The sequence below is a fragment of the Rhagoletis pomonella genome, unplaced genomic scaffold (assembly GCF_013731165.1).
Source record: "Rhagoletis pomonella isolate Grant_MI unplaced genomic scaffold, Rhpom_1.0 Rhpom_scaffold_00008, whole genome shotgun sequence".
Taxonomy (NCBI): domain Eukaryota; kingdom Metazoa; phylum Arthropoda; class Insecta; order Diptera; family Tephritidae; genus Rhagoletis; species Rhagoletis pomonella.
The window spans coordinates 27,726,524-27,744,242 of NW_023458562.1; the positions used below are offsets into that span (position 1 = coordinate 27,726,524).

Genomic DNA, 17,719 nt, shown 5'->3' on the forward strand with positions numbered 1-17,719 from the left:
ATAAATCAATCAGCTAATTAAAAACAAAAAGAAGACCAATATTCTGCTCCTAATTATTGCGAGTTTTGTGCTCTTAATAATAATGTTTAAACATTTCCTATTAACTTAAAACATAAAAAAAAGAAACAATAAAATGTGCCTGCATTTCCAAAGTGGCATCGCTGTTAATTTTTCACTCGAATAAAAACAATTCCGCCCGCCACCCCCTACAAACAGCTGTGCATGATTATAAATAATCACTGGTAACCACATTGGTAGGCACCATATACGTAATCGCTGCATTTCTCCCAAATGGCTCTTTCACACGCCCGCAAAGAAGAGATTCCCAAAGATGCCATTGTTATCAATGAGGAGCAGGCGCTAGCTTATCAGTGGCGGGTCATATCGAACTGGGAGAATCGCTGGGAAGTGTGGAGCTTACGGTACGGACCCGGTTTTCTTGGAGCCATGGCTGCGGCTACGGGTATTTACGTAAACAGTCATTACCGTCACAAGTTAAAGCTGGGCAATTATGGCAAGGCATCTACTTACTTGCCCATCGTAGTCATACCAGCTATGTTCTCAGTGCTGTCACACAAATTTCTAATACAACGAAATGTCTTATTGGATCAAGGTACCCAATGTCCGCTTTGCTTACAAATACGCGCCGGCGCTTTTCAAGCAGGAGTGGGTGTTTGCTATCCAACCGTATTGGCGCCATTTGCAGCCTTCATGTTCGCCACTCGTCACTTCACCTACCGTTTGCCGTCAATAACAAAAGAACCAATCGCGGTATTTAGATCATGGCGAAATATGACGCGACCCATATTTCCGGTGCTAGGAGCGGCAATTGCCGGGCAAGCGGTGATAGCTATGTATATCACATATAAGGAACAGATGCAGAATTGGCGTTTAGAGATGAAAATGAGACGCTTGGAACAGTTGGCGGAGGAGAAGCTTGAAGAAGAAAAGCTGCTGCAGGCAGCAAAGAATTTTTAAATGCATTTGATTTGTATTTATTCATGGATTAGGAGTTATTGAGCGAAAAGTAAATATAACAAATGTTAAAACACATTTATTCGAAATTCTAATTGCACGAGTTTTTTTCTATTTAAACGGTTAGGGATATCTAAAATGTAATAGATGTTGAGCAATTTCCTTCCATTGGACAGTTAGTCATGGCCCCACTCCCAATGTTATTGTTTTTAAAATTATTATTTTTTCAAGGATCCAAAAAGACCAAAAAAACATCAACAAAACATATATTTTTCAATTATAATTGATATTTTTAAATACTTTAATGATCCATGCTTATTTATGGGTACAGTATTTATTTTTCCGTTTTCTTACACAAAAATATGTAATTGAACAGCTAATCAATTATAAATCAGTTGGCTCCAAGGTAATATGCACTATGTATTTAAGCGATTATAAATTAAAGAATAATTTTCCTTGTACTAAACGACTAAGAGAACAATTTAACTATTGCTTAACTAAATTCACAGTTGATTGGCTATATATTTTTTTTAATGTTTAAATACTATGCAAAGTATTGTATTTATTTGTATTTTGTATTTGCATGTATTCACATAATTGGGAAAAGTTAAATAGTGCAATATTGACCGAATTTTTTGGTGTCAAAAGTATTAAAAATATCTTGAAGAAAATATACCGTTTTCAAAGTGCACAAACAAGCATCAACAATTTTATATTTGTATTTATTTTTGGTAACTGTACCACACACATTACCAAATCTCGCATTGGAATATTTCGTTGGTTTCAAAAAACTTACGTTAAACTGGAATTTACTAATGCTGTATTTTAAAACAAAACTAAAACACCCGAGAACAAAAGAAGAAAGAAACTATACTCTGTGAGGAGTGGAATAGTCCTATACCAAATTTAAGTTGCAATTGTAAATACAACGAGCTTTAATACTGTTGTTGTTCATAGTTGTATAATTGTTTCAAAGTATACGTTTCTATGTTGTTATCATACATTATTAGTTTTTAATATTAGCATAACTATTACATATATTTTTATTATTATATAACATGTACATATGGGGCTATTCAGAAATGCAGCAAACAAAGCATCAGCCTCTTTCTAAACTATAATTGATGGAAATTTGCAATATGCGCAAACGTGGTTAGATGCCGAATTGGAACTTAGCTGCGCCAATTGGGCAATTATAGTTTAGAAGTAAAAGACACCGAAGCTTCGGTTTGCTGCATTTCCGAATAGGGGGATATGCCATGTACATATGTATCTCAAATGTGTATTGATATTAGTTGCTGTTAGTTATAAGAACAAGGGAGTACGGGTTTGTAAACTTTGAAAATACGTTCAATGCAAATTTTTTATTTAACATATTTTTGCAAGTATAATAGTGTTTATTTGCAATACAGTATTTGTTGATATACAATATGAATGTGAAGGAGGTATATATAATACATACACTAAATATGTATGTATATGCATATGTAGGTAAATGTATAACTATAAATTCCTGAAACACACATTTATTTTATAGAAAGATAATTTATATATATATGTACATACACATCTTTTTAACAAATTTATTTATCTGTTTCCAAGTATGTAAGTAAATATTGCAATTTCCAAAGGCGTACTTGTATGGCGTCGAAAAAAAAACAAATAAACGAATTCTTTCTACCATCTCGCACCATTGCTACTTACGAATGCACATTTTTAATTTTTGGAATATACATGGGGTTCATACCAAATAACGATGAAAGTACATAAATCAAAATTAAACGATGTATAATTAACAATCAACTACTTTAATATTTGCTAATAATACAATAGACACACCGATAAAGTTAGTTAAAGTTAAAGTAAATTTTACCGCTATATACTACGCCCATCTTTCATATTATTTTTATTGCACCCAAGTCACAAGGATTTTAAATGTATTACCATGTACATTCTCAACCCGGTTAAACTCAACGTGCAACCAACTCCACGCAGCAGCAGTATTTCGCGCAAATATTGAATTTTCCGCCCTCAATCGAAGGTCAGGGGTATTGAGGTAAATGGAAGTACTGGACATGTTGGCTCTAATTGCAGCGCTGTAGCCATACAATCGGCGGAGGCAGTGTAATCGCCTAGCGTCTCCATGACTTTGCCCAAGCTAAACCTGGATGTGTGTAGGAAATATGAAACGTTTATTAGTAAAATATACAAATCAGTGTCTTCTTTCTATCATAGCTTACCATATTTTCGGACAGTTGGGATCCAAACGTGCTGCATCTTTTAACATTTTTTCCGCTAGCCTGGGCTCACCAAGTACATGATGTGTCTCGCCAAGTGCACGCAATGCCTCTGTGTGATTTGGATTGGCCGAAACGGCATTAAGGAAACATTGTTTGGCATCGTTCCATTGCTCTAGATATAAGTAAATTTGACCGCGCTAAAAGAAATTGGATTGAGAGTAAATTGTTTGGTTAATGTTCTTTAAATGCTGTATAAACTATTTTTTCAAGGTGGACGAATTTGGTGATATTTTCAAATTGTTGTAAAGTACGCAAAAATGGGGAACATTATGCGGGTGAAATCAAAGGTTGAAATTTATAAAAAATACTGCTAACCATAAACATAATTTGATGTGAGAGCGGATATATTTGTGAGGCTTCTTGTATACAATTCAAAGCCTCATGTGGTTGTTCGATATTCAAGTAGACATCAGCGAGTAAAAGCCAAATCTGTGTATAAAAGAGACCGAACGTTACAAAGTCCAAAATTCAGTAAAACAATTCATCTAAAAATTACCTTTATCTGTATCATCCATGGCCGCTGGGGCCCGGGACGCGGCGAAAAAGAACTCAGCGAACTGGCCGCCTCACTCAAAGCCTGTTCGACGCGGGAAACTGCCGCCAGGGAAGCAGCATAAACCGAATCTTTAAAAAAGGTTAATTATTAACCAAATAAGCAGTAATGTGATTATAAGAAATGAAACGCCAACTGTGAAGAGCTGAGTGAAAATTGAGAGTAGCTTAAAAGGTTGAGCAATACGAGTAAATCTAATAGAATTGTTTTCGTAAATGGAAACTAGCAGTAAATAGTAAATTAGTTAGTGCAAGTGATGCGCTCGCGTTTTAAACTTAGTTAGGAAATTTAAAATTTGCGTGTGATTTGCAAGCATAGCCAAGTCATTTCTTCTTAAAAAAATGTATAGATAAATAAGTCACACTTACAATTACAAAATGCGTTGTTGCGCAAAAAGTGGTCAACAGTAGAAATATGATAATTTTTAACATGTGAAGTAAATGAAAATTAGTTGAAATTACGTAAAAATATTTGTAAGATTAGTTGAAGATTCGCTAAAGGTAAGAGAGATGAAGTTTTAAGTAAAATAATACCAGAAAAGTTATTTTGAAAATTATTCGGATATTAAAAAAAATATATTTCAACTTCAATTGATTATTTCAAATGCACAATTATCGAGAATTTTATTTATTTAAGACTTTGATCTAAAATTTTATTATTATTAAATAAATAAAAGACGCCAAACAATTTTTTTGCCCTCATTTTTCTTACCACACGCTCCTTGGTCCTCTCTCAACTTACTTGAATCCTTGTCAGACATTTGCGATGAGACTACCGTCGGATTGACATGCACCACAATACTTTTGGTATCCGACTGTTTTTCCTCCTCGGCACTCACTTGCCCCTCGTACAGCTCACGCCAAATGGCCAGCATCTTTTGCACCGAAACCAGTGATAATTCGGCGTCTTGTAAATGCAGTTGAAGGTGGGCTTTAACATGCAATAAATTCAAATTGTCCGGAAACTCGTCCAATGCATCCTCCGCAACGGCCAGAGCTTCGCGTGGACGCCGGGATGCGGTCAGCAACAGTGCGAATAAATGCAAACTGGGCGCATGCTCAGTGCGCAGCGCCAGCGCAAAACGTACATGTGTTAATGCTTCGGTGATATTGCCGAGCAGCGCATATTGCAGCGAAAGATAATATTCGCAGAGATGATCGTTGCCATCGTTTTGTACAGCCTTTTCAAGAGCCTCCAATGCCAATTTATTGTACAAGTCGCGCTCCGATTTTAGCGTTGTCAGTATAGCCAATTGCTGGTAGCCAATACCAACGAACAGCTGACTGCGTGACGGACGTATGCCTGTGAGGAGCGTAGATAAAATAGTTGAAAATTAAAATTTTTTTTTGCTAACCTTTCGTTTCGCGCTTGAGGGCTAGATGCGCAAGGTCCAGACCCTCCTTGATCTGCGATAACGACTCGTAGCATAGTCGCGCCGCCAGCAGGCAAGGCAGCGGATCACTTGGCGTCAATTTTATGGATTCCTGCAGAACACGCAGCGCATGTGCATGTTTGTTTGCGGCCATTAAACTTATACCGTACTGCCGCCAGACATGTTGTTCGCCGAAAGAGAATTTCAGCGCCTTTTCAAAAGATTCCTGCAGCATATTTACCAAACCCCAACGCACTGATGCAAGTGTAAGCAAATCATATACTGCTGAAGCATTACCCATTGCATGCTGACGAGCTACACGAAATTCTGGACTCTGTGAGAGCACTGTGTCGCGCACCGCTAATGCTTCTGAAATAAGTAACAACAGAATCGTCTCCTCATGCTGGTTACGTGGCGTAAATTGAGTTCGTGCCGCATATTTGCGTGGTTTCCACAAGCGTTTTGTTGTGGTCGAACGGAGTGCCTGTCCTGTTGGCTTCTTGGTGAATGGCGCTGTATAAATGGTTCCTGAGACACCGCGCAGCAGTACTTCTGCCAATTGACGTGCCAGTGTTAAGCGCAATGATTGCGTTGTTTTTGTTTCGATCGCATTCAGCATGGTGCGATAACGCTCGATGGCTTCTTGTAATTTGCCCGCCTTAATTAGCACAATTGGGGCGCGTTGCAGTGCTGTCTCGAGTATGGCACCCATGCGACGGTTAAGTTCGAGTGGATTGGCAGGTATGGTGGTGCTTATCGTGAGACTACTACCACCCAGCGAAGATTGTAGACCAACCATATTGCTAGTGGTGTTTATGGCCAACATAGAACCCGCATTGACTGCGTTATTCGTCGCTGAAGAATATGTGGCAATATCTTGCTCTTGCAAATACAATAGACCCAAGTCAGTGGCGCGCTCAAAGCAAGAAATCTATGAGATATAGAGGAAACAATGTATAGAAAAACTTTGGTTTATATGAAGCGAAATTTCATCCTACCATTTCCGTTTCTTTTTCGGCCTTTTTAAATTTCGATGTGGGCTTACTGGTCTGGTTTTCCAAACACAACCCTTTTATGGCATATGATTCAGCTAAGATTTTTAAGCTGCGGCTGTAATATGTATAAAAAGTAAAATACTCGATATAGGCAATCCGCAAACCATTCAACTTACAGTGTCAATTCTTTTTCAGCCAAGGTATTGAGCTCGGCTTTAACAAAGTTTTCCAAGCTTTTCTCGTACTCGCCGCAGGCGTAGCACAGCTTAGCCAGAAGCAAGTACGCGTCAAGGGCAATGCCCGCCTTCTGGCCATTTTCACCGGTGACTAGTTGCAAACAGCGTCTCGCATCTTGCAGTCCGGCTTTGGCTTTGGCAAAATTACTTTCGATGGGTGCATTTTCTTCGAGGTAGTTTTCCAGTTTCGCCTCACCAATAAGGAAATTTGCAAGGCATTCTGAAAAGGAAATAAGAAAATGGTCAAGATTTTTGTGTGATTAATATTCAGCGCATTATAACATGAAACAACTTAAAACTTAAAAATTAAAAATTTAAGTAAAGTTTTGTAGATTTCTATCAACACAATAGGGCAAAAGCGACCCGCTTTTCCAATGGCTTGTAGTGAGTGACACAAATAAGAAACTACTACTTTCGCATGCGGAGTGCGTCTTTTATTTTGTTTTGTTGCTGTTGTCTGTTTGATGACATAATATTTTAACCTTTAACACTACTTTCTTAATTTGCCATTTATTATTCTCAATGACACACTTAAACAAAGGTCGGTGTTGTTGTTTTAAATAGCGTTTAATATTGTTTTTTATGGTTTTCATGGCTAAATAAGTAGTTTTCGTTATACAATTGAAGTTTTTTACCTTAATTGTTTAATTAAATTAAAAATTTCTCCAACCCATTTACATTAAGCACTCACCATTGTTGGGCGAGCCCGTTTTGAGTTCCTCGGTCAGCTCGATGACACGCTGCCACTTGCCTTCGCTGCGACAGCTCTCAATAAGTGCCTCAACTTTTGTGGTGTTACGCATTCTGCCGGTCATAACTTTTTAACTCCACCAGCGTTTGTTTATTTGATTTTCGTATTATTTATTTAACTAAACTGCACATATGTACATATACAAACGGGGTTTTTTTCTACTTGGGTTTATGTGCGAGCGATAGTGTTAAGTCACACCTGGAAATGCCACAATTGCTGGACTTCGTCACCTCCTTAAACGGAGGGCCCCGTAGTCTTTTAGCTTATGTCTAATTGCTCAGCTCTACATAAGTACTTGCGCTGCAGTTTTCGTTACCGAGGCAAATCCTTAAAATTTATTTTTAATAAGCACTTCAATTTTGATTCACTTTCCTTTTTTAATTTTTTCTAATCAATTTTTGCACCTCTGTTTTTTTTATTTTTTTCGCTGATATTTCTCAACTACTGTCATTGCTGTCATCTGCTTATAAAAGTTTGTTGTTGTTGTCCTACATGCCAGAAAGCAGCTTTATGCCATGTACAAGGAAGGTTGTCGCAGGGTGACGCTGTAGAACTACACAATTTTTTTATACATTAATTTTATTTCGTATTCACTACTATTTTATAAAATTTTTATCAGCCCAGTTCTTAATATTCCAGGGGCGTTCGTTCTCCGGGAATTTGTTTCTCCTGGGAAAGAAATCCTCCAATAATTAATTCTAGGGAGTAGCATTTTCCCCGAAAACTTGAGACGAAATTCGAACTTCGATTAATATAAAAAATTCTCAGGGAATATTTATTCATGAGAGGAGGAAAGTAAGAAGAGAAAAAACTCCCAGGGAGTTTCTGTTCGGAATCGGCCTGTATATGTATATTTTATTTAATACTGTTTCTTTGTTCCGCTTTCCGATCGAGGGAAATTTAAACTCAATATCTATGAAGTTTTATCGTTTAATTCAAGTTAAGTAAACATTTTCCTTTTGTCTACCCGTTTTTTTTTGTATTTTCTACAGTAAATCCAACTAATTTTACTGGTTTTTTACTGGTTGTCGTTTTCGTACGCAAAAACTTGCAAGAAACTAGCAAAAGTGGGGAAATTGAGAGAGCAAAAATGACAGCTGAACCTGCAAGTTTTACTGGATTTCTACTGGATGAATTTTTACTAGCAACTATTTGCTAGTAAGGTCGGTGTTATGCAGACAAACTTTTGTTTGCCAAATTAAATGGCGGCTGCTGTTAAGAGCGAAATACACCACACAAGCGGTTTGACAAACCAAGCGAAATTTCCCTTTGCTTCAAGCCATTTGTGCTGTGTATGGGGGTGTTTGAAGGTTTGACAAACCGCTTGAGGGAAATTTGAGCAAAAATCAAAATTTTTTGATTTTCTGGCCGCCATGTTGATGTTTGATCAAACCGCTTGGGTTGTGTATAGCAAAATCGCCTCATTCGCAACGAAATTTTCACCGAGTAAGGACGTAAGAGAGGAAAATGAAAGAAAACCATAATATTTAGCATTGCGAATTGGAAGAAAACTAAAATTCTTTGCTTGAACGAGTCATGTTTGCATGGTGTATGGCGAAATGGGAAAAGTAGGTTTGAAGAATGTTTGACAAGCCGCTTGTGTGGTGTATTTCGCTCTTTAGTTTGCTCGGAGGTGGTTATGTCGAGTTTGGCACAGGGTTGCACGTTCATTATGGTTTTCATGGCTATTGCCAACACGAAATGAGAATTTCAGATGTACATAACGCGCACAATTTAAAATTTTTGTATGTGACAACACCGAATTTGCTGCAGTTTGACCAAACAAAATTAGTTTGCTGTGAGAGTCGCCAAACTCGCTCTCTCCGAGTTTGCTACAACAACAATTGCACGCAGTTTGCCAAACAAAGTTTCTGCATAACACCAACCTAAGAAAAACAGCTGATGGCATGATGCTTACACCTGATTTACATGATTCAAGTAATTGAAAGCAATTCTTGCTCATTCTCTTTTGTGTTTTTTATTTGCTTTTACACGTTTCAATTCTGTTGAATTCAAGTCTTTGGTTCTTTAAATGGGAAGCAACGAAAATGCCAAAAGCAAAGCACGAAAGTTGAAACGACTTGACGGTACAGACGCATGTGTACTCGTCCCTTTTCTTCTCACCCCCTCTCTACCACATGCGAGCAGAATTGAATTCAATACTTGAACTGTGTAAAAGCAGTCTTAATGTAATTCACATTACCAAAATAATTGTTTGTGATGATTTTGGAGTTGCAACCCTGCAAAAATCATTGGACCATGTAGTCTATTTGTGGTATATTGGAGTACTTACAAAAGTGTTCCTCTGTCACGCTGTAGCGGACCAACTCGTGTCTCTGCGCCAGCTTATTTTTTGTTACCCGATAACTGCTCGTGTTTTAACGAAATGTGATTGAAGTTGAACATTTGAAAGTATATTTGCATGTATGGCTGTAGCTGAACGTGTAGAGATGCTAGCTGTTAGTTGTGAGCTCCCAGCATGTTCGTGTTCGAATGCCGTCAGAGGCAACATGTAATTTTTAATTTTTGTCTTAGTTTTTATTAATTTCGAAAAAGCATCTGAGAAGTGAAGAACAAAAGCGAGTACAAACGAAAAAATATAACAACAATGCCATTGTTAATATGTTGGAGTAGTTTTGTGCTACTCTGATGTAATGCAGGGATGGAGTATATGGTCCTGCCCTAGGACATCGCAATGTTAATTGGGCCATATTTTTTATATGAATTGTGGTTAATTTTGGAGTACTCCTTGGTCCTTCGGGAGTACTCTTTACATGCATGCATGGAGTAGTCGCTATTTTTGCAGGGAATTGACAAAATAAACCTATTTAAATATATAATGAGATGGAAAATACCAGTTTTCTAAGAAAATTGAATCGGAAAATCACAAATTAATCATCTGTTCATAAAACTACCAACTTGCTTGTTTTGCGTTTTCGTACTTTCTTGCATATTTCACTCATTGGGAGTAAATATTGGCTTATTTTGTAAAGCATTTGCTCGAAACTTGGAGTTCTCGGACTGTTGAGAGCCACTTTGTGAGAGTAATTTGAGCTTCTCACTAGCCCGAGAAAGTCCGAAATATTTTTCTGGGCAAGTTTGTAAAAACTGTCACACTGCCAGAAGAACAATGAATAACAGGCGGCTTTTAACTAACAAATATATGCATATTTAGCTGTTGCTATCGTTGTAACAGCATAAAAATTACCCAAAGAGTTTTTGGGGAGTGATGCTGAAGGAACAGTTCCTGGCCAGATATAAAGCTGGGTCGTGGGAAGCATATTCAGCTGTTTGTTCTTTGATAAGTCATTACGACTTTACGTTAATGAGTTCCTTTTCGAGCAATTTTAAATTAAAAATTTTATACGACTTGACGTTTAGTTTCGATCACGAAATTGGGCGTTTTTGGGTTTCCAAGGTTTGCGGCAGTTTCCCTTCATTTGTGAGAGCATCTCATACTCACGCTCGTTTGCTTAACGGCCCATAGTCATAGCCGTAAACTTTAAGTTTAGTATAGGTTTTTAAGTTTTGTCAATCGTAGACATCTTAAGAAACATTTTGTAACGCAATTGCCCGAAACTTGGCCAGAAATTTAAGAAACTAATCTATTACATACATACATATTTCCTTCCGTTTTTTTCAACTTTTCAACCGTTAATTGTAATTGCAATTAATTTTTTTTTGATTATGTTAAAATGGTGATTATTAGGTGCAATCCGGTATTCCTCGGACTAAAACTAGTAAAACTGTCAAAAAATAAAAATTCGATCAGAGCGAGAGAGTAACATTGAAAAGTTCAGGTGCCCGCATGTTAAGGCGAAGCTTTTGGCATGCATTTGAAGATATTTAACCTTAAGGGCACTGTACTTTTGCAAAGAACTATCTTGTGCTTACATTGGGTCAGGTGGTGTGGCAAAAAATGAGTCGAGCATACATAGGCGCACTTTGGCAAATCCGTTTTCATAACACCAGAAACCTCGATCCATTTTTGCTATATATACAATAGTTGCGGGAACTTGAGGATCTTTAGATTGCTTTGCTTGCAGAGGAAAAGGAATATGGGCAGCCGTTAAAGCAGCAACTAATTTTTCGTTTCGAATTGTTTTAGTTTTCTCAACTTCCGAATAAATGAATACTTCAAATCATAAATTTTCATTTGTTTATTTTGAATTTCTTTGACATTAATCGCATTTCGAGAGAGAAAACTCAAAATGCTAGCAAACGGCAAAAAAACCCAATGGCGGACGAATTGTATCATGCATGTAAGTAACCAAAAATACTTTTTAATTCATTAGAATCCACTTAAACAAGTAATTTATACTTTTCCACATGAACTAGCAGAGTGCACTTTTCTTTTGTTTACAATTTGGTTGCCAAACACACCACAGATCGTTTGACACATTTACCAGAATTTACCAGCAAAAAATTCTCGGACTAAAACTGGTAACTTCTGACTGAGAGAGGACCTCATTTACTATCTTTGTTGTCCTCTCAGTAGTCAGAGAACCGCGTACGGGATCGATTTCCTGTAAAATCTGACTGATTCTGACTATTTCTGACTAGTCCGGACTCGTACGGGATCGCAACTATTATAAAACACAATTATAGTCGTTAGAATCTTGTCTTAACTTCTCTATGACTACAGGCCCCTAGGCACACTTACACTAGGCGACAAATGAAAGTGTACACCTTGTTCTAATATAAACTCCACAGTTATTTTCATGAACAAATTTTTGCATTAATTATTTGTGAACATATAGTTCATTTAATATAAATCATATAAGTCAAAGTTTCTCGCTTTATATAAAGTTCACAAAAATTAAAAAGAATGTTCATCAAATTCTTCAACTTTTTATTCACCATTTCTAGAAAATTTTCAAGTATGCAGTTTTGTAGCCCATTGAAGTTGTCTCTTGAAGTGCAAGTTTCAACCCGCTAAAAAATCGCGTTCATTTTTGAGACTTTTTTTGGGGACTGCCTTTGTGTTTTTTTATATAACAAATACAATTTACAAAAACTCACGTTTTTTGAAATAAGAACTTCATGCTTATATGGAAAAAAGTGCAAAACTCCGTCACCAAAAAAAAAAAAACAAGAATGAAAGATTTTTTAGCCGTTCGAAACTTGCACTTCATTAGACTAAAATTGAATGGGCTACAAAATACGCCTACTAGTTAGAAGTTCTGAATAAAAACTTGAAAATTTTTTGAATTTTTGGGAACTTTATATAAAGTGTGAAACTTTATGGTTAATATTATATATAGAATAAACCATGGTACAAAAATTTAAAGGTAAAACCGCTAAGGGACAGCGTCAACATTTTTGAAGTTTGCTGATATAACAAAAATGATTTCAAACTTTCAATCTCACACATACATTCCCACTTTCAGTCTCAAGTAAAAGCAAAATTTAATATCGTCATTTATTTATTTTTTGTTTTACTTTTATTTGGCATTTGAGATGCTCTGAAAATTTAAATTTTATAAAGTAGACAAACTTCAAAAAATACCTGTATCATGGAATGTACGATATTTTCATAAACAATTAATGCAAAAAATTGTTCAAGAAAATAATTGAGATTATTATATTAGAATAAGATGTACACTTTCGATTGTCGCCTAGTGTATGTGTTAAAAGGAAATCCGTAAATTCCAATTTTGAAACACAATTTTTTAAATAAAAACTGAAGGTCTACGATTATGGATGTGTGTATATTAAAAAATCTCTAAATATATGTATGTAAATAAATAACAATATTCTAGTCAAGTATGTTCGGCTAACATTTCTGTAATCCATGGCATATATTCAAAGACATTTGCATAGGCTGCCGCGCTTGTACCCTCACCCCCGCAACCAATCAAGCCGAACGACACTATGCCATATTGCACTTGACGATTAAATGTAATTTTCTTGACTTTCTTAAATGGCACTGAAGCAAAAAGTGGGCCTCCAGAATCTCCTTTACACGTATCGACTTGACGCTCGCCACCAGCGCAGATGTGATCATTCGTAATTCCTACACCCATAGGACCGAATATTCTTTTGCAAACTTCACGATCCTGATGGGGAATTTCAGCGCGCTGCAAAATATCGGTGCTAGTTGCTATTCGAAAATACATACAAATACATACATAAGTATAAATAAATTAATGTTTTTGAGTAAGATTTTGTAGTTTTGGAAATGAGAAATACTACAAACAAGGCTACATACATATGTAGCTACTGGACTTACTATTCTCCGGGGCATACGGAGCAATGTAGTAGGACTTTGGCAGGTTGTTGTAGTCCAAGACGAGTGGTGTGATTGGTAAACAAATGGGTTTAATGTGCACTAAGAACACATTTATAAATGATTAATAAATCATTTATTTCACAAATAAAAACTTACCTTTAAATTTCACTTTACGATCGAGTTTTAGCAAAGCCACATCGTGCGTCATATATGGCTGATTATAGCTTGGATGTTTGATTATCTGTGCAATTTCAAAATCTTCTGCTTCCGGCAGGCAGAGTGTATCGCTCGCGCAGTCGATATCAGTTCTAAGATCATGCTCACCCAAACGAACACCAACTCTGGAATTTGAATAAATATAAAACAAACGCTTGTACAGAAGTATTCACAGCATCGGCATGCACTTACAATTTTCGTGTGATACAGTGAGCTGCCGTGAGCACAAAACGATTTGTTATCAGCGATCCACCACATAAATATGGACGTTTTGCCCCGTCGTAACGCAACAATGCCATGAAGGGATATTCACCAAGTATCGCGTTCTCTCCATTGGCCACACGGTCGCTAATTGGTCGAGTACATTGTACTGATTGGAGTAATGCCAAGCCTTCAGGGTTCAACTGGGACAAATAGTCGACGCCGGTGAAGTAGGGATTGGTGTAGTTGCAGCAAACGTGGATTTGCTAAGTGAATGTTGAGTAATTTATTTGGAGATTATTTAAAAAATACAAGGCCAAAATCGATGATCATTCAGAAATCTTATACCAGTTCAAGCCCGCTAGTTTTCGAGGTATCGTCAAATGCCGCTTGTTCAATAACAAAGGCCAATCACAAAGTTACTAATAACTGGAGAATCCGTTTACCAACGGCAAAGTATGCACGGACGAACATGCATCGTTTCGTTCGTTCGTTTTTAGCTGTAAACTAATAGGCTGACGATGGCCGTATCGTCACTTTTACTAATGATGACGATATTCGACATAGGGCCGAATGTTATCAGTGAACAATATACCACGCAAGGTATGTCATATTGCTGGGAAATACCCAACTGGAAAAATCATGCGAAAACTACAAACTGCTGCGTAAAACTTTGAACTAGACAATATTTTTGCTGCAGATGATAAGTAGGAACTACGAGTAGAATTTTAGACGTCTCTGAAAAAAATGTTGGCCCTAGTTTTGAAAATCTGAAGGTTTCAAGATATGGCTGTATGTTTCATTCACCTTCTGCAAACTGACGATTTCCACTAGTTATCCACAGTCTAGACCAAATTCTCATGAAAAATAATTAATATTTAAAACAAGTACGCATTTTTAGTTAGTGTCGAAAATAGTAACGTCTCATTATAATGAATAATACCGGCCAACAAGAGTCAGATATACTAACATATATTTTCGAAGTGTTTTTGTAAGTGTAAATAAATTTTTTCACAGAAAAGTAGCGAAATTATCTTAAAACCCAAATCTCCATTTTCCAATGCCATTGCCCAAATATTTTTTTCTTTCGCGAAGATATCGCATTTGAAAATTTTAATATTTAATATATTTAATATAATATCCATTAATCCTTTGAACCACACATTTTTAGAGAACGCGAAAGCTCAGCGAAAAATAGGTATTTGAGCAACGGCACCTAAAAGAGTAAGTCTTATCGTTTTATACCCCTTCAAAAACCTCACGTGAAATAACAATTCTGCGGCCAGATTCGGATTTAGCGCACCAAATTTCTTTGGAAATGTGTATTAGTGTTTTTGCTTTAAAAAAAATGGTGGACAATAGGTAGGGAGGGAAGATGACACAAAATCTTGACCTGGCCTCGACTTATGTCGCACGCAACTAACAGCTGTTAAATTAAAACTGTTTTTTGTTGGGTTTAGAGTTACCTTCGAATCGTTTATACAGCAAGTCCCCATGGGAGACCAAAACACTTACGTATCTGAAGCAGCCTGATTAAATTGTAGCTCTGGACATTTGGCTTTTCGAAGTCCAGGATAGCAAGCATTGATTTCGTTTGATTCATTTATTTCTGGCATTAAAAAATTTGCATAAGTTCCTTCTCCCTCATTATTTGCCTTTTTATATGTATGAAAAAGGTGTAGTTCGTTTTCACTTAAATCGAAGTGTTTGACTTCGTTTATTTTTAAACACTTCATTAGTTTCCTTCTTTGGCAAAAACATTTCACTTTTTTCTTGCACATAGGCCAATTTGATCAAAACAGAATATTATAGCAAACATAAATTTGAAATTGATCATGTCAATGTTAAATTTCACCTTTTTTCATCCATCGAAATTTTTTAACTTTTTATTTTTTTTAAACTTGAATTCTGGACAATGTATTTGCTAAAGTATGCGTTAAATAAAATGCACCACTTTCATAGACAAATATTCTCGCGATTTTTTGCTAGGGTTCCCACACTAGTGCAAATTTTAAAAGACTTAGGTCAAAAAAATAAATATTAGTAAATTGTACTCACATCTTGTTTGCAAAACATCTTCTGCACATCCTCGCTAGTTTTAAGATTATGATGCTCGCGCCATTGCGTCAAATTGGCGCACTCTGTATAGACTAGGCAGTAACCCGCCGAACCATTTGGCGCAATGCAAGTTTCCGCTTGAGCATAGACATTAGGCAGGATGCACACTTGCAAAAGTAGGAGTAGCGTTAAACTATAAAAGATAATTAAAAAAAAAACAGAGATTGAGAAAAATTGTGGAAAAATTATTTATGTATCTGTATTAGTTTTTTTAAGTAAATTAAGTTTGAGTTGTTAATCTTTCAACGCAATTCGTGGAAAAAATTAGCCTCGTCTTATCTTTTACTATACAGCTGGCCCTTCAACTTACCAAGAAATATTTAATGTTTGATTTCGCATTGCAAGCCGTTTACTTTGTATGCAGTTGCGAATTGTTGCCGACTATCTGCCGTAGCCGCTGTCTCGGCGTGAAATAAAAGTGATCTTTTGAAATGTTTACAAATAACTTGAGATTTAATGTGAAAGTCGCTACAGCTGCTTTTAGTGTTGTTCAGCTGCTAAGCTTGGCTTTTAGAGCACTTATGGAAAAACCGGTTATTTAATAATGTTGTGATGACTTTAATCATAAATGTAGAAATTGATAAAACAAGTGCGTCATAGCAGAATTAGATGGTGATTCCCGAATCAGAATAAACAGTAAAAAAGGTTGAAATTATAAAAAAAAAAATCAAGTTCTTTTCTTCGCCGGCAGTTGCTGAGCTTCGGAAATTCGTGAAAGGCGGCTTAAATACCAAAGTTTTTAAGAAAATCGTTAAAGTAATACATATTGATAATATTTCGAGCATTAAATAAACCGATTAATTATGTACCTTGATTTAGACAACTCTAGTCAACGCTGTCTTATCGCTAAATGCAAGCTTCAACGATACTATATATGTACAGACAGTGACTCCCAGAAGTATGTTGTATTGATTTTTTTTACGATATTTACAATGTTTTTCGTTAATCTTTAATAAAAAAAAAATATAGCTCATTCTACAACAAACACCACGTAAATCTAAATTTCAAACTTCGTAGAAAATTAGGCAAAATTCAAGAAGTATTCATCGAAATTTCAAACTTTTTAAGCAGATTTTTTACGAAAAATTCAAGTATGCAATTTTATAGCCCATTTAATTTTGGTATAACAAATCGCAAGTTTTAAATTGCCAAAAAATTTCGTTGATTTTTTGATATTTTTTTTGTTGAAAAATGGGTTTGCATGGTTGTTCCTGTAGAATGAGTATATTTTTATAAACAAATAACGAAAATAATATAACATGAAAAAATTTGGAATATCGAAAAAACAGATCAATGCAAAATACTTCTGGGATTCACTGTACATACACACATATGTACATATGTACGTAAGTATTCAGTGGGAAATAACGCATGGTGATCACTGAGAAATCGCAACGTATTTCCCCATATTAGCAACTTATCAGACTTGGGAATATGTTAATTAGTTATTTACGTTGGTATGCATGTGTGCATCAATTTGATATTTAGACATTAGGCAAGTCCTAATTTAATCTGGGCGTTTTTCTGAAAAAAAAAATCTTACAATCTGCGTAGGTATATTGGGTCACAAAATTTTAGATAAATATTTTGGAAAAATGAAAATTTTTACATCTCATAATTTTTTTGTATTAATTTTCCGGTGTCCTTAAGGCCAAATTTTAATAAAACTACAATGTGAAATGTATAAAAGTGTATCCCCAAGGAACTTTTTAGTAAAAGAACGGCTCCCATTTCCGTTAATTTTACGGAACACCAGATAAAAGGTCGTTC

General features: G+C 36.0%; 3 protein-coding genes across 4 annotated transcripts; 1 reads left to right on the forward strand and 2 right to left on the reverse strand.

Moving 5' to 3' along the window:
* Positions 1 to 103: 103 nt before the first annotated feature.
* Positions 104 to 1,476, forward strand: LOC118744569. Its single transcript, XM_036477692.1, has 2 exons — positions 104 to 1,027; positions 1,103 to 1,476. Exon 1 carries the CDS (start codon positions 292 to 294, stop codon positions 976 to 978), a length of 687 nt encoding a protein of 228 aa, XP_036333585.1. The 5' UTR covers positions 104 to 291; the 3' UTR covers positions 979 to 1,027; positions 1,103 to 1,476.
* Positions 1,477 to 1,724: 248 nt separating this feature from the next.
* On the reverse strand, positions 1,725 to 7,926 carry LOC118744567 (tetratricopeptide repeat protein 7B). 2 transcript variants are annotated; one of them, XM_036477690.1, is made up of 9 exons: positions 7,123 to 7,926; positions 6,372 to 6,651; positions 6,199 to 6,310; positions 5,183 to 6,131; positions 4,570 to 5,130; positions 3,772 to 3,869; positions 3,591 to 3,704; positions 3,216 to 3,412; positions 1,725 to 3,139 (listed from the first exon to the last, which is right to left on the reverse strand). In XM_036477690.1, exons 1-9 carry the CDS (start codon positions 7,244 to 7,246, stop codon positions 3,007 to 3,009), a joined length of 2,568 nt encoding a protein of 855 aa, XP_036333583.1. In that variant the 5' UTR covers positions 7,247 to 7,926; the 3' UTR covers positions 1,725 to 3,006. The 2 variants fall into 2 exon arrangements, with proteins under 2 accessions (XP_036333583.1, XP_036333581.1); XM_036477688.1 differs by having other exon boundaries at positions 3,772 to 3,899; positions 7,123 to 7,924.
* Positions 7,927 to 12,874: 4,948 nt separating this feature from the next.
* Positions 12,875 to 16,597, reverse strand: LOC118744570 (serine protease grass-like). The gene is made up of 6 exons (XM_036477693.1): positions 16,260 to 16,597; positions 15,890 to 16,082; positions 13,823 to 14,097; positions 13,571 to 13,755; positions 13,415 to 13,513; positions 12,875 to 13,285 (listed from the first exon to the last, which is right to left on the reverse strand). The coding sequence occupies exons 1-6, from the start codon at positions 16,286 to 16,288 to the stop codon at positions 12,945 to 12,947; spliced, it is 1,122 nt and encodes a 373-aa protein (XP_036333586.1). The 5' UTR covers positions 16,289 to 16,597; the 3' UTR covers positions 12,875 to 12,944.
* Positions 16,598 to 17,719: the final 1,122 nt, after the last annotated feature.